The sequence below is a fragment of the Caloenas nicobarica genome, chromosome 15 (assembly GCF_036013445.1).
Source record: "Caloenas nicobarica isolate bCalNic1 chromosome 15, bCalNic1.hap1, whole genome shotgun sequence".
Lineage (NCBI taxonomy): Eukaryota > Metazoa > Chordata > Aves > Columbiformes > Columbidae > Caloenas > Caloenas nicobarica.
Window position 1 is genome coordinate 2,363,403 of NC_088259.1, and position 16,303 is coordinate 2,379,705.

The 16,303-nt window shown below is 48.8% G+C and overlaps 1 protein-coding gene across 4 annotated transcripts in view; it reads right to left on the minus strand.

The window, feature by feature from the left end:
* Window positions 1–2,887: 2,887 nt before the first annotated feature.
* Window positions 2,888–16,303, minus strand: part of RALGAPB (Ral GTPase activating protein non-catalytic subunit beta) — a 68,786-nt gene continuing 55,370 nt past the window's right edge. For all 4 annotated transcript variants that reach the window (XM_065645674.1, XM_065645673.1, XM_065645672.1 and 1 more), the window contains 7 exons: window positions 16,129–16,294; window positions 12,966–13,088; window positions 12,107–12,243; window positions 11,247–11,355; window positions 8,965–9,043; window positions 8,300–8,448; window positions 2,888–6,588 (listed from right to left, as the gene is read on the minus strand). In XM_065645674.1, coding sequence (XP_065501746.1) covers window positions 6,395–6,588; window positions 8,300–8,448; window positions 8,965–9,043; window positions 11,247–11,355; window positions 12,107–12,243; window positions 12,966–13,088; window positions 16,129–16,294 — 957 coding nt within the window. In that variant the 3' untranslated portion in view covers window positions 2,888–6,394. The remainder of the gene's footprint in view (window positions 6,589–8,299; window positions 8,449–8,964; window positions 9,044–11,246; window positions 11,356–12,106; window positions 12,244–12,965; window positions 13,089–16,128; window positions 16,295–16,303) is intronic.

Sequence of the window (16,303 nt, forward strand, 5' to 3'; positions counted from 1 at the left end):
GCCCAGCAAGCCATCCCTTCTGCCACCGGGATGAACTGGTCCATCTCTGCCTTGCCCAGTAACACCTTTGTATGAAAACCCGGCGTGAGACCCGGAGCTGTGGTACATCAGCCCTTCCCATCACACCCCCGGGGCTCCGTGCAGAGCTGCGTGTGTGGGGCAGGTGTTCCTGACACAGCACTTACAACGGAGCAGAAAGCACCCCTGCTCTCGCAGGAAGCAGAAAGCAGCTTTAGAGGTTGCGTGTGCCCAGGTGCGCCTCCCCCAGCCCCCGGGCCCACCTGCCGCTCCTGGCGCAGCGCTGGGAACAAGGGGTTTCCCCCAAAGCAGCATGCAAAGCCACACCATCGCCCCAGCCGAAAACCAGTGCTGAGACCCCCGCGATGCTCCTGGTGTCCATGGCAACAAACTGCCCTCCTCCCTGATGCTGTGATGGGGCCTGTTGTCACAGCGATGACCCGACCCACAACCCTGGGATGCCCCAGTTGTCCCCACAGCCCTGAGGTGCCCTGACAATAGACACCCCAGTGCCACCGGCCCAGCCCAGGGTAATCCCAGCAGCACTGATGTGGCCCGGGACACTGCAGTGGCACCAACCTGGGCCGGGGATGCTCTGGCAGCACCAGCGCAGCCCGGGGACACCCCATCGGCATCGGCGTGGCCTGGGGACACCCCATCAGCACCCACAGCCCAGGGACACCCTGTCGGCACCCACCGCCGAGGCGGGTGCGCTGGAGGACGCCCGCAGCCACGGCTCAGCCCAGCTCCACCTTCAGCCTCTCGCCCCCTCCTGACACACACTTGTTCACTGCCAGCAGCCAAATAATATTTTCTCAGCTTAAAGCAGTAACTAAATTACATTTCGCCCTGGAAAATTATTTGTAATGCAATTTGGCTCAATTTGTTGTCAAAATTAGCCATGCTGCGGCAAGAAAAATGGGTGTTTTGGGCATCGGCATGCAGAGTTTCTCCTGCTTCTGCTCAGCAAATTTATAGGAGCTGAGCTGATGAAGAGGAGGGCGAAGGGCACTGGGGACGAGACGTCTCTTCTGCACCCCCCCGTGGCAAACCTCCCGGGCCCTCCGCTCACCCAGGCTGGGCAGGACACGGGCTGGGGGACATCTGTGAGTGCGGGGGACATCTGTGAGTGCGGGGGACATCTGTGAGTGCGGGGGACATCTACGGGGTGCTGCTGGCTGCTGTGCACCGCATGGAGCAGCTCCCCTCAATCAGCAGCAAATTGGAAATTTAATTCTAATTTCTGGCCACGGCAGAGGGTGAGACTGACTGTCCCTGGGCTGCTCCACATCGCAGCCGCTCCTGCCTCCGTCCCTGGATTTGTTACTCCTGTTTTTACAGCAATCACCTGCAGGTGCCTCAAGAATGATGCCCTGGTATATTACAGCGGTTTCGTGACTCTCTTTGGTGCCTGGGAGGAGCTTTAATAAAAACATGGGCACCCACAGGGCTGCGAGTGCTGCTCCCAGGCGGGCTCTCGCGCCCCGAGGCAGCCGGTGGCGGAGGAGCCGCTGGAGGTGCCTCTGAGCTCCTGGGCTGGTTCACAGCTGGTCTGGTCACCACCACACAGCCGCACAACCCCGGGGGCTCTGCTCACGCCAAGACCCTTGAGCTCTCCACTCTCCCAAAAGAGGCTGGTCCCCCCTCAACAGCCCTCCTCCGAGGGACCCTGGGCTGGGAGGGTGTCCTCAGCCCCCCACCAGCGCCGGTTCCTGCTGGGAGCTCCCCCTGGGCAGGACACATGGCCAGGACAGCCGAGGTGTCCCAGCCCCTGGGGAAAGGGATGGCCCACTGTCCAGTGCCTTCTGCCTCCTTTGTGGGGAAGAAGAAAGCATTAGGCCTCCGAAACCAACCCCAGCAAACCCTCTCTGCTACTGGCCCTGCACTTTTGGGCTGCAGGGAGATTTAACTTGCGAATTTTGGTGATTCTTCAGAGATCAGTGTGGGACCTGTCCCAATCTTCCCTGGAAGCAACAAGGCCAGGAGCAGAAGGCACCTGCTCAAGTTATTGAAGAGGGAACTGGCAGGAAAACCAACATTTGCTTTGCTCTATTTGAGGTTTTTTGAACGGTCAGTTCAGTGGTTTTTTTTTCCAGCTGACGTGTGGACAGCTCAGGAAAGGGTCGAGAGCTGCTGTGAAATGCCGCGGAGACACAGGATACCACTGGGTACCCGCAGCCAGCGCCAAAGCACCGAGACACACGGACAAGGTCCTGCCGGACCAGACACCGCAGCCCTGAGCAGGGAACCCGTGTGGAGCTCGGGGGGCCGGGGCTGGTTCGGCTCGCTGGCCGGAGGGCACCGACAAACCCAGCCCCGCCGCGGCTTTCCTGAACCTTCCCCAATTCGCCTTTGCAGGACATGGGACTCTCCTGTGCTGCTGCCCAGCTCTCCTCCTCACCTAAGAGAGAAGTCAAATTCTTTACCCTCTGCACAGAAATAAGAGCTGTCGCTAACACCCGCAGGATTCTGCTGCGTTTTAACCCTGTGGCTTTACCGCGGCAGCTCCGCCGTCCCGCTGGCAGCTGTCGGCAGCGCCGGCTGCACCGCGGGGGCACCCGCGCCCCGGGCAGGAACCAGCTCCCCGAGCCCCGGGAGAACACTGGTGGTGCAGGAGCACCAGGTCTCCCTTCAACAGCTGCGTTGCTGTTCTCACGCACCATCGAGGTGCAACGCGGTTTCCTCGCACATCGGCTGGAGCGCGGCCGCAGCTGCCGCGCAGCAGAGGGTGCGCAATTGCAAATCACCGTCTGCCATTTCCCTGGGAAATCTCTCTATTGGCTGACACTTTCAACCAAACGCATTGGAAAACATTAAAAACTGACAACAGCGAAGTTACTAGATAAGAATCTTTAAAATTTATTGGACTAACTGTGTTACATTCAATATTTGATGTGTTTCTCCTGGACAAAGAATTGGCATAAATACAAACAAGCCTTTGTGTGCCTTCCCTAAACAAATAAGAGATAAAGTACTCGAGACAAGGGAACATAGTTCACATCTTCATATTTACATTTTGCCTTTACTTTACAACTTAGCGCCAGGAATATTTACAGAAAAATACAATAAGAACAAAAAGACCATGTCTTGGCAACATACAGAAATTCATACAAATTGTGTATGATTTGAAGCATGTGACATCTGGCATTCTCATTTCTAATTGCTCCTGCTAAAATCCATGTGGAAAAGGTCTGTGTTTGCCTTCAAAGACATCACTCAATTATGCAATCATTAAATCACATTGAATTTGTCTGTTGGATTGAAATTTAGTTTTCTGGTCTTTCTGGGCATGCAGGACCTCACGGGAGGGAATTGCACCCGCCATGGGGAGCCGGACCCACGGGGAGCCCGACCCACGGGGCCCCGGCCGGGGCAGCAGCGGAGCACAACTAAGAACCCAAACAGAAAGCTCTTACGAAAAGAAAGTCCCTGTTTACTGATTATGTGACATTTGCAGCTCGGCTTTTGCAGCACCGTCACCAGCGGAGTCCAGACCCGCGCGCCGCACGAAGCGGCCGATACTCGTCACCTCAACGAACAGAACGCAAACCCACGCCAGCTGCCAAGCTGGAAGCTCAACGCGGCAGCTTGCGATGGAAAAAACTCTGGATTCCGGTCTAACGCGTCCTTGCCATCACAACTGAAGTAACTCTCATTTGCTCTAACGCTTTTGGGGGAAAAACCTCAAGGCTGTACCCTGGACTAGCGGAAGCCATCAGAGTTTGGCCGCTGGCTTCGACAGGACAAGGATTTCATTCCCAAATTGGCGTTTTACATTTTAGGACAAAGTGAGAGGCCTCTCCGTGCACGAGGGAGGGACACGGGGCTGCCAGGGGCACTCGCTGCTGCCACCGGCATCCGAACCAAGTGGGATGGCAGCACGTTGCTGTAACCGCGACATTTCTATACTAAACTGTGACTTTCTCCAAGGTTCACCTTTCCAGATAGCAAACGCCAGCGCTTATGGCCGGGTCATACACGAGCATGTAACGGGCTAACCGGCTCGTTTACAAATCAAACAACCCATTACAAACACCTGCTGCTCCGCAGTGGGATCAGCAGCACCAACGTGCCCCAAAGTCACTGTCTTTCCAGACCCCTGAGAAGTCGTGTTGCTTTCAGGGTTGTTACTGCTCAAGTGGGTGTCACATCCATGATCGTGAACATGGAAATGGACCCCAGACTCATCTCCAGCCAAGCACAGGCCGTCCCTTTGGCCATCTTGGACTTCACAGAAAATATCCAGGGTTTCCCCAAACGCACACTGACTATACCTGAATGCCCGAAAGAAGTATCTTTTGCAGCTCGCTGCTATATAAACCAATGACTTTGCAGATAACATACGCTTAGCTACGGTACGTGGGTTGTGTTACGTTATTGAAGATGTGCAGACGTTGGATTGCTCAGGATGTTTATTTGTTGCACATGCATCGGTCATGCCTTTTAAATCAGTGGACTAAAGTGTGTTTGGCCATTGATTAGATCCAATAGGTACATACAAAATGTGGGTAAATTTAGTGTCCGTGCGTTAAGCTGAGTTGGGCAGAGGAGTTTTGCTGTCCCACGCTCCCTTCACGGTTCTTGCTGTCCGCAGCCCGGCCCAACGCCGCGCTCACCGCTGCCGCCGTTTGCTTCATGTGGCTTTGTTTTTCCACTTGTGATTCATCTGGATCAAAATCCAGAGCTCATGAGCTGGGAGGCGAGTGTGCTTGTCCCCTGCAACAAGCACTTGTCACCTAAAACCCCTTCGGTTGACATCCGGAAAGTCCTTTCACGTGTATTTTTAGGGGCCTGTGTTTCCATTAACTCTCTGTGAAAAACCACATGAAAAGACAGGAGCAGGGTATGTCCTTGGCAGGTAAGCTGTAATGAAACAAGACTGTTTCAGGTCAGAACTGTTGCAAAAAGTAACTCTGAACTACCAGAATTAAATGACTGTCAGGTATTACTGCAACACATGTTAAAAAGCTGATAAAACCACTTCTGGAACAACATGCGGAGCTCCCCAAGTCCCTGCTGACGCTCACGCTGACGTTACCCGCTCACTGCTGCTGGTTCATCACTGCAACACGAGGCCGGCTGCACCGGCACCTGGAACCTGCCAGCGCCTGCTGCAGCTTTTACATTCCCAATATTGAATTTGCAGTTGTAAACGTCTTTTCCCAGCACATCCTTCAAGTCCTGAACACATGAAATCCCCAATCTGAATATGAAAGACTCCTGAGCTGGGCGAACAGGAACCACCACTGCTGAGCATGAGAAAGCACAGCAGGTTCAAACCAATTTAAACTTATAACTCCAAAAGGGCTTTCATGGAATGGCAAAGTTAATGGGGAAAAAGAAGAATTCTTGACTTTGCTTTTTGAGTGGTTTTATTCTGTTTAACGGGAGCTTCTGAAAAGTGTTGTAGAAGCTGCAAAAACTGCTTATGCTATAAATATCAGGCAAGAGGCAGCCCCAGAATCTCAGATTTCAATCCAATGGAAGGAAAGCAAGTGATGTTTATGCTTTTTATGGAAACGGTGAGTAGGTGACACAGACACTTCAAAATAAATTAATAGTCACATAAAATTTTTTAAAATAATCAAGCTACTAAAATTAAATGTGACATTTTGCAACAGACCTGAAAGTCATAACCTTGTTTTCATATAACCGAGAGCGCTGATCTAGTAACAACTTATGTCAGAAAGTCAGGTAATTTCAGGTATTGTTTGTTGTCAGCGTGACAGAAATCTCGTACACAGATGGACTCACTCCCAGCCACGCAGGGAACGGGAAAATACAGCATCTTGGCTAGGAATTTCACGGCCTGATGTTTCCAAGCAATTTTCCTCTTCTTGTTTTTGGTACACAAACTGGTTCCAAACAGTGAAGGATCTTCTGTTGAGCTCTGAAGGGGGCCTGGAAATGTCTTCTGAGGTCTTGCGCGGATGGTTAGTGCCCTGAAACAGACAGGAGAGATCCTGCTCCCTTCTCCTTCCACACATAGCATGATGTCTGAAGGCAGGTTTGTTTGTATTTTGTTTTCCATCCTTGTATGCAGAGATGCCTTTGTTTTGATTGTTTTCCTCTCTCAGAATGAGACACTTACAGTTCCTAATTAGCCTGGAATAGATGATTGGGTGAAGAGATTACGCTGCTAGCATCCAGGAAGCCTGGAATTAAGTCATCTTGCGAGGGTAGGTGAATTAAGTCAATATCCCAGCTGCAATGTTTTGGATTTATTTCTCATTCCTCCCACACGGTATCTGCTGACTTGTGCTAGAATGTGATTTCCTGAATTCCAGAGGGCTGAGGAAATTTGTTGTTGTTATTTAACTGTTTTCATTACTGTAGCCACCAAGCTCTGATCTAATTGTCCTGGAAGGATAATGACCTAGGGGTTGCAGTTCTTGAGCCCAACCTCCTGGAAAAGCGAGGTATAAAATTCTGGCTCCAGCTGCCTGTTCCGGTATTTATTGACAATGTCTGCTATTTTCTGTTTTCGGCGGACATGTGGGGGGTTGTATGAATCACTTTCCAGCCTCTTTCTCCGACAGATATTTATTACCGTCTGCCTCACTAAAAAACCTGAAAAAGAAATCACATTTGAACCAAGTTTAAATAAATTCAGGCTTGCACCCCTTAGCTGGCTTCACAGCTAAAGACAATTTTGGGCTCTGTCCCATCTAGAAACCCAGGGGAGATGCTCAACACCACCAAGTCAAGCACTTCTCTCAGCGAGTAGTTGATAACATAATTACGGTCCCCAGGCCCGTAAGGACATTTTACTGTGAAAAATGAGTAAGAAAGGGACTATGTCACTGGTCCCCTAAAGCTGGAAGAGCAGGAAGATTTCTGTGCTTTGCCAGAGCCGAGCAGCTGCCTGCAACAGCACCCGCAGGAGCACGAGGGCAGGAACCCCAGGCAGCTGGTCCAAGAGCCGCAGCGCTGCAGCCCGGCCACGCTGCGGGACACGCACAACCCGCGTGGGCCCCGCGGCCGCCACGGGTGAACACAGCAGCCACCCGTGCTGCTTCCAGCAGGAACTGCAGAGCCTTCCCTTGGAACAGGGGATGAGGGGAGACGTGGTGGGTTGCAGCTGGAAACAAGTTTCTCCTCCCTTGGCTGTTCCAGCGCTGGTGTCACCGCTGCAGCTCACACTGCTGGGACGGGGACATGGCGAACCAAACCCGTAACGTTTGGTCAAAGCTGGCAGTGGACTTTATCCCATTCTATTCCGAAACAAAATTCATATGCCTCTAATGAAGGGTCTGTTAACCCCTTTGCTGTTTCACAAGCACTTTCTTACAGGAACAGCGTCTTCCTCATTTCGAGGACTTGATTCCTGCCTGCACATAAACCACATCTGCAGAACTTAGAGACGAGACAAAGTTCATTATATTAATAGTCCTGATGCAGCTGAAAACCAAGCCTAACTCTAGGAAAACACACCTGATCCATTTTTCCTGCAAGCCATTGTCATCACCTGAATTCACAAATGTTACCTAAAGGCCCAGTCCGGATTCAGTTTCCCCACCACTGAATCACACGTGCAAAAACCAGAACTGGAAAGTCACCCCCAACAGACCCCTACAATGTCAGTTTTATGGTTATGTACAAGCATCCAAAGCGAATAAATGAACATCAGCTCTGTCTTGTGAGTTGCTCTCACTGGAGTGAGATTTCCAGCTCCCGAAGCGACGGCAGCACACATACCCAGACAGACCCATTAATCCATCCAGGAGCACAGGAACGGGCAGAGAGCACACACAGACCCCTGTTAACACATGCCTGCATAGTAGGTTAAGTATTTTGATTGAACACAGTAGAAAATCCTCAGTTGCTGTGGCTTTTAATTGCTCTTCAGCTTCTAAAACAGAAGGAACAAACGCCACATGCCAGCGCAGTCCAAAAATTCAGCAGTACCCTCTGGCAGGCACCTAGCACCAGCACCTTGGTTCTCAAAGCTAAATATTAGGGTCACATTTCTGATTTCTCTTATCTAAATGATTTATCTAAATTAACAGGCATTTACCTTTTTCTTCCACCATTACAAGTTCCAGCCCTTCCTACCACCATTGCAATGGACCCTGCTGTGCTGTGCTCTGTGCTGACCACCTGCTCCCTCTGCTGTTCCTGCTACCACTGGAGCTGCAAAAAGCATCTTTTTATTATATTTTGTTCTGCCATGCCCAATACTTCTTCCAAGGAAAGATTCCAGACCATGTATTTTGCAGATACATTATTATTACTACTAAAAAAATCAAAGCATGAATGTTCCTAAAAATCTTTAGCTTACCAAGAGCTCGCCGACTGACTATCATTCCATCCACCAGTGGGATAACCATGTTGAATTTCCCAGTTGCTCCCTGTAGTTTTATTCTGAATAAGCCAGTGTGTAACGGATGGATGAAAATCACAGGAACTTCCTTCTCAGGAATGGTAGATCTTAAGGGAAAAAACACAACTGTTAGATCAGTTTTATAGCGCTGTTTCAATTAATATATAGGTGAAAAATGACCACTTAGAGTGTTAAAAGAATATTAAAAAATGTCTTGTGGCTAAACTAGAGGGGCTCCTGTGTGCATCCTCTGGACGTTGGAAGGGTTATGTCAACGGCTGTTTCTATGATCTGTCACCTCCCAACATGCACGCAGCATTAACCACCTCACACGGGGGCAAATCAGGAGGGAGGCTAATCACAGACTCCAGATAAAAATTACATTTTCTGTTCTTTAATTTATGTTTAAACTGCAGTGATGTGAAAAACTCTTCAATTTTTTCAACTAAAAAAAAAAAATCTACTGAGGAAGCTCATCTGCCTTGAATGCGACTGCCTGGAGTTTTCAGCATTGCCTGTGAAAGCTGAAGAATGCAAATAATCTCAGTCCTGACTTCTGAAGTGCAGCCTAAACTGCTGTCCACGAGAACCAAGAAAAATAATTAAAATAAGAGCAGCCTTACCTTAGGGAAGTGCTACTATTGGCTGTAGTTTCCACACCAGTGCTAGTCTCAGACACCAGATCAGGGAGGGGAAAGTTTTCTGTAAGAAGAGGATGCACTGAATAAAGTTTATCTAACCCAGTTTCTGGGGTTCCTTTTTTTGTTTGTTTGTTTTGGTACAAAGAAAAGTTATTTATCAGTCAAAACCATGCAGTCCTCAAGCATTTACACCATGGATGTTCTGGCACTGCTAGTGATACAAAGTGTTTTTAAGCTTAAGCATCCATGGAGTGCACAGACACCTCAGCCATCCTGCACCCTACAGATGAGGTAACATGTCCCAGACCCCAATTCTCTCAATCCCAAAAGTCAAAATCTCCAGAGGAACAGTGAAAGCAGGAAGGAGGTGAAGTGCTTCAATCACAAAAAGAGCTTTCAAATTATTATTCCACAAGCATCTTGGCTATCCACCTGTAACCAGCCCCAAGAGCAGTGCTGGGAATGTCAAACGATACCACCACTCACATCGATGTTCACCTGAGCCCTGCTCCACCAAACATGGTATCATTCCTCAAATCCGGGCTGGGTAGATCCTCAGCATAAACTACAACTCTGCTGCCACGTGCTTGGTAACAAGTGACTGGATAATGAAAGTGCAGGAGGAGAAGAACTTAGAGCCCTGGAAGGGGATGTGACACTTCCCATGGCCTCGTTCAGGGGCAGAAACCGAGATGTTGAGAGTCATTCACAAAAGCACAGTTCAGACAGCAGGACACTGCCAACACCTCTTCCAACAGAAAGAGTATAGGGCCCATAAACACCCTTTGCCATCGGAGCTGGGATGCCAAGAGCACACAAAAGCTGGAGCTGGCAGAGAGCACGGAGCACCAGGGAAGTACCTGGAGGGCACGCAGCTGGACAGGGCGATAGCCTGGACCGCAAAGTGACAGCTTTTCCACTGTCCAGATTCAAAGATGTTCCAGAAGCATAAGGCAAAAGCCAAGAACACAAGGAGCATAAGGCAAAGCCTCTGGCCTAGGAGCCACTTTCAAGAGCCACCCACCCCCAAACCCAACTGCCATGCTCAATGAGGCTCACAAACGCATCTCTTTAGCTTCAAGGCCAGAGCTCCAGGAGATTCCTCTGGCTGCTGAAAGAAGCAGCCAAGCAGAAACATGCATGTGTAGCACAGTTGTTGCCTCCACAGTGAGCTGCCTTTAGCTACCACCCATGAAAGAAATGGGTAAGGGACACCAGTTTGGTAACTAAAGCGGCCGAGGGGCTCCTGGAGCTCAGGAACACCCTCTGGGCCAATGTCAGACACAGAAATGATGCTGCAGAAGTTCACATCCACCTCCTGATCCCAGTGAAGCTCTGAGGGATGTGCTTTGGACAAGGTGGTCTTCCTGAGAATTTACACTTCATGAGAAGCTTCCTCTTGATTGCCCCCATTCTGGCGGTTGCTCTTCTCTGGGAAGAGCTAAAGGCTTAATTAAGGTCCACCCTTACTGCCAGACTGGGAACCAGGATTAGAAATCAAAGGTAGAATGAAGTATCGGTTCCTGGTCAGCGTTAGAGACTCTGCACAGTGCTAATGCCAGGCCATGGCTTGGAACCAGCACACGAGAAGCTCTCGGGGACAAAGGGCTCCTCAAGCCCAGCAGCCAGCTGGCACCACTGTCCATGCCATGGCTGCTACCGGGTGGCAAAGCTGGGCCTCTCAGGTCAGCCAGGACCCAGCGTCAGAGAGGAAACACCAAACTACGAAACATGAAGTCGCATGAGGAGCAGGACCCAGCCTGGACAAAGGCGCAGAAAGGAACCCGGACTGCAGAGCATGAAACGGGCACCCCGGGGACAGGAGAAACGAGCCCTCCCGCAAGAGAGAACACAAAAGAGTTTCAAAGGTTCCATCAAATCAAGTAGGATGACGGTCCCTTCAGCAGAGAAGCAGCAGGTGTCAGAAGTCATTTATTTGAAAGAACAACAGATCCACTCTGAGGAGATGGCAGCTCAAAACCAGGGGTGCACACTTGGCCTTGTGTGTTAAGCTTAAGGAGGTGGCACATGATGGCATTTCACATGTACTGCCAGAACTAAAATAACCCCCAGACCTACCTGCCACCGATTCATGTACACCCCATGCACCACCCCTTGAATATCAAAGAACTGTTTCAGACTCTTCAAAGCATTGGTTACAGACATCAATAAGGATCTCACATTTTACAGAGGAATGGAACAGAGTTCTTCCTCTGGTTCCTGCCCTATCGTTACTTTAGTGAACAATGAAAACTTTTACGCACCTATATCATCATAACGTTCCACCCAGACCACATACACTTTGGTTTCAGGTCCCATCGGTGGAATGGTCCGGCCCTGAGGCACCCTCTTGGATCTGGATGTAGGACTGAGCTGTTTTGAACACAAGAGTAGCATTTGCAAACGTCATGAGTGCAGTAATGCATCAAACAAGCATTTCCACAGCTGCTCCTCAGTCTTTCAGATCTCAGACAGGTACAACCTCTGCTAGCTATTGAGATGGGGCAGCTACAGTGGAACTACCCACTGAGAAACAGGAATCTTGGTCTCCACAATATTTATATTCCACCTAAAATTAACGTACCCAATCTTTAAAAAAATAGTTCAAGTTTTTCTTAATGTTCTCAAAGATCTTAAATCAGTATCTAAATACACATTTGGAAGTGAACTCTATACAAGAAATAAGCAGCTGTAAATCCTTTGCTAATGGTGACAACAGTTCATGGTTTTCTGCTTTGCTACCATACAAAAGCAACTCCACATCCAATACTTCAGGCACAACTGACACACACTATTTCAAACTGGGTAGGTATGAAAAGTGGAACCAGTGTCTACCCATCCTAAATTTCCAAGCACAGATTTAAGTCTGAATTACTTTGTAAATACTGCATATACTTTTTCCTGCATGCACTTCAAGATTTCAGTAAGCAGACTATTACTACTTAGCATTTTTAAGTTTTTTGCTTAATTAATGTAATCTAGCCAACTCCCACTGCCGGTGTGAATTCAGGCAGGACCAAAGCAGATGTTAAAGAGATTAATGGCTAGGAACAAGAAGCTCCAAATGCTAGGAAACCAAATCATACGCTATCAACGCCATTTTTCAACACAAGTTTTGCCTTACCCGCTGGGAGGGATTAAGATTGTCTGCATGGTTGGGGAAGAGTTCAAGTGTCAGAGACTGTTGCTTCAGTATTCCTGGCAGTAGATCCATGTTGGAGTCGCTTTCTTGGTCAGAGACGTTGCTTTCCAGTGAATCAGCTGTAAGCCAGAAGCAGAAAGGTGGGTTTTGTCTTCTGCTAAAATCTTAAGCTGTCACCATATGTAAGGTTTTCAAAGTAAAAAAGGTTGTAAGGGTTTTGAAACTGAACATACAGAGATCTACGGCCAAGTCCATATAGTACTCAAAAGCAGGAAGAGGATTCAGCAGTGGAACTGCCAGTTATCCCAGAAACAGACTGGATATGGATTCAGAGTGTCCCATCCATTCCCTACAGAACGCAGTCTCCTCCTTCCTACAGCCATCATTTCCTCACAGCCCTTTTATTCCAGGGAACTTTTGCACACTGGTTTTAGTGGGCAAAAGATGTCGTGAAAGATGCTGCTCACCCACACAGCAGCTGTGGACGTGCTGCTCCATGTGCTGCAGGAGCACCTTGTCAAGGTGGAAAAGGAAAAAAAAAAAAAATGGTGAGCCACACGTCCAACCTAACATGCTCAGGGTAACAGCAACACTGCTGTGCAAACCCAGACAGATACTGACACTTAGACTGAGAAAAAGGGGGCACAGGACAGATACCACCTTAGGAAGGAGTCTAAGGACTAGCATGTTGTAATTTAAACATCAGTAGCTTTCTGACAAGGGTCTCGCTAAACACACAACTAGTTAGCTTATTTAGGTTCTGCTTCTGAAAAAGCTCTCTAACAAAAAAGAAAAAAAGTTGTTTTGGTTTTTGTAAACAGCTTGTACAAAGTGATCTTACTTAGGGACTCCACTGGTGATGGGACAACAAAAGCTATTTCTGTCAGGGCATCCGCATAATACAACACCTTCTTCTGCCCATTGAAGATACTTGCCCCGACATCTTCTGAAATAATTAGATCATCTGAAATGGACATAAAAGGAAAGTTTAGTCAAAAGGAAGCTCTACCCCTTTACACGCTGCCTCAGGGGAAGACTTCCATACACAGGCTGCAATCAATGAAAAGAAATCACACAAATCTCATTTTAAAATCAGATGATTTCACAGTCAAATCTCATGGCTAACAACCATTCTCAGATAAACTTTTTTGATATCTGGAAGGAAACGGCATTTTGGCTTGGGAGAAGATTTATTTTGAACATATTTCCATTGTACTGCACACCCTATTTCCCTCAGATTGAGTAGTCTAGTAAGCACGTCTGTCACAAGAATTCATCTAGTAGCTATTTCTAAACATTCCCTCTAGCAGACTTCATTCAGTGAGTCATCAATATCCAGAGGATTCTAACATTTCAGTCTGGTTCTATTCTGGCCTTCAAGCCAGTTTCTACAGACTCTCCTCTATGAATTTTCTTCTGCCAAGGAGAGTTAGAAAAAGGCTTTTTGAATCAAACCCAAAGTGCCTCATTCTCACCCCCATTTATTCCCTCGTCACAGCTGGCCAGTACATCAGGCCTTCACAGTGCAGAGAAAAAACAATTATTTGGTGCAGCAATGCTGTAAGTAAACTACGAACACCCCCGTCCCCACACACACACTTGTCCTTCCCCATACCACCGTCAGAAACACAAGCAAGGACTTTAAGCCAAATTATTTCTCTGATCCAGTTTACAGAAGGGATCCTGGGATAGCTGCCTCAGCAAAACCAACGGAGCAGTGAAATTCAGCACACAGGAGCCCCCGAGCCGTGCGCCACCACCCAGGGAGCGTTCCTGCATCCTCAGCCCACCGCTCTCAGGGAGCAGCACCACAACCTGAACCCAATTGTTTAAGAACTTCTTCGCTTTTGGGGGTGTGCAGGTGAACAAAACCAAAGCATATGCCTCTGAATTTATCTTCATCATGTCTCGCTGAAAGCTATTCTAGAATCATCGAGTTATTTGGGTTGGAAAAGACCTTTAAGACTGAGTCCAACCATTAACCCAACAGTGCCAAGTCCACCTCTAACCCCTGTCCCTGAGAACCTCATCTCCATCTGTCCAACCCCTCCAGGGATGGTGACTCCAGCACTGCCCTGGGCAGCCTGTTCCAATGCCCCACAGCCCTTTGGGGAAGAAATTGTTCTCCAGATCCAACCTCAACCTCCCCTGGCGCAACTTGAGGCCGTTTCCTCTGGTCCTGGCGCTTGTTCCTGGGGAGCAGAGCCCGACCCCCCCTGGCTCCAAGCTCCTTTCAGGCAGGTCAGAGATCAGAAGGTCTCCCCTCAGCTCCTGTTCTCCAGCTGAACCCCCAGCTCCCTCAGCCGCTCCCATCACACTTGTGCTCCAGCCCCTCACCAGCTCCGTTCCCTTCTCTCAACTCGCTCCAGCACCTCAAGGCCTTTCTTGGCGTGAGGGGCCCAGAACTGCCCCCAGGGTTCGAGGTTTGGCCTCCCCAGTGCCCAGCACAGGGACGGTCGCTGCCCCGGGCCTGCTGGCCACATCAGTGCTGGTACCAGCCAGGACACCAGACTCCTGAATAGGTTTTTAATCATCAGAGCCGTCCACAAGGAGAAAATACATTTAACAAAATAAATAGCTTTAGTCATAGCAAAGATTAGAGGAAAAAGCAAAGCAAGCAATCTCCACCAGCTGGTCCAAGTCTACTTCAAATCTACAATTTCAGGTTTTTAGCCGTTGCTTGCTAAAGCTACAACTGCACTCATGGATTTTTCCAACAGCAGAACCAGATTAGAAGTAGCCCCCCCATCCCTGAATGCTTCTGTTCCTTCTTCCCCCCACTTGCTGAATTAATTCAACTATTTGGTGGTCTACAATCTAATCCAAATGGCTGAAAAAAAATCCAAGCTCAAAAGCCCACACTCAAACAAGGTACTTCACTAACTCAGAGCATGGCCTTCCACACAGCCGCACGGGCACAGCCCGGGAAGGGAGAGGGCTCTGCTCCGAGTGACGCACCGTCTGACCCTGTCCTCAAAGGAAAACCAAACCAAGACCTGGCCAGTTCATAACTTGTTCAGAGAAAGCCTTGCCTCTGTTCTCTTCACCTCTTCCCAGCATTTCAAGTTTTATTCTACGAATGAACATAGCCTTCAGCTGGCCACACTGAAGAGCATTTCTAAAGCACAGTGAAGGGTAAGAGCAAGACTGCTGCTTCAGCAACTGCAGCAGGAACGGTGCTGCACCCGATGCAAACACCACATCAGAGACTCTGAACAAGCTGGACCGGCCTGTCCAACGCCTTTGTGTGCCCACAGCAGAGGCTGAGGCTCTGAAGACCACCAAGAAAAGGTCTGACCCTTGCAGCAGTGACCATGCACCGCACTGAACCCAGAATCTCAGGTAATCCGATTAATTTGTTCAAGGCAGAAACGAAGCCGAGCTCCAGTTCAGCGCCCTGGGGCAGCATTCTCTGCCCTGAGGATCATTTTGGTTGACAGAATGGGGAGAGCGCGGGGTATGACAAGCCCGGAGGAGGAGTTGCTCTAGCAGAAAAAAGCAGAGTAAATTAAGCAGGACAGAAGAGTGTGTGTGGGCTCCAACCACCGTGACCTACAAACAGCAGCTTGTTTTCATTACTTCCCACCAAGCATGAGCACAAGGTTCACTTATTAGTCAACATCTCATTTCATCTGCTTACAGGACACTAAAAATCACACAGTATTTTAAGTCTATTTGCCAATATGCAGCACGATCTGTACCCATTTGCACCTCAATACCGGTTTTGGATAATATATTAAAGAGCACCAAGTCTGATAAAAATGTAGCACAGAGGCTTCTTGCTGAGGCTACTTCCTCCCGACAACACAAAGACATTAGTTTTGCTCACTTTGACTTGAAGCTTAATATTTACACACTCCTTTATAGTAAACATTGGCATTTATCCAAAAAAAACCCCAAGCCAATGCTCAGAAAGGTAACCAGGAGCAAGAAATTTTAAATTAATTGTCTCCTAAAGGAGCTAAACATTTAAATTGAATATTACACCATTTCCTGTGTCTTACCTTGTTCAGGTCCCTCTTCGTCACCGCAGCTATTGATCGACCAGCTCGTCGAGACGTGGCCAGTCCACCCAGGGTGCTTCCCCACGTCAACCGACCAGCCCAGAGACAGCAGGAACTCCAGGAAGTGTGGCTGGACAATTCTGGAAGACTCCATGTTCTTCAGGATCTGAAACAA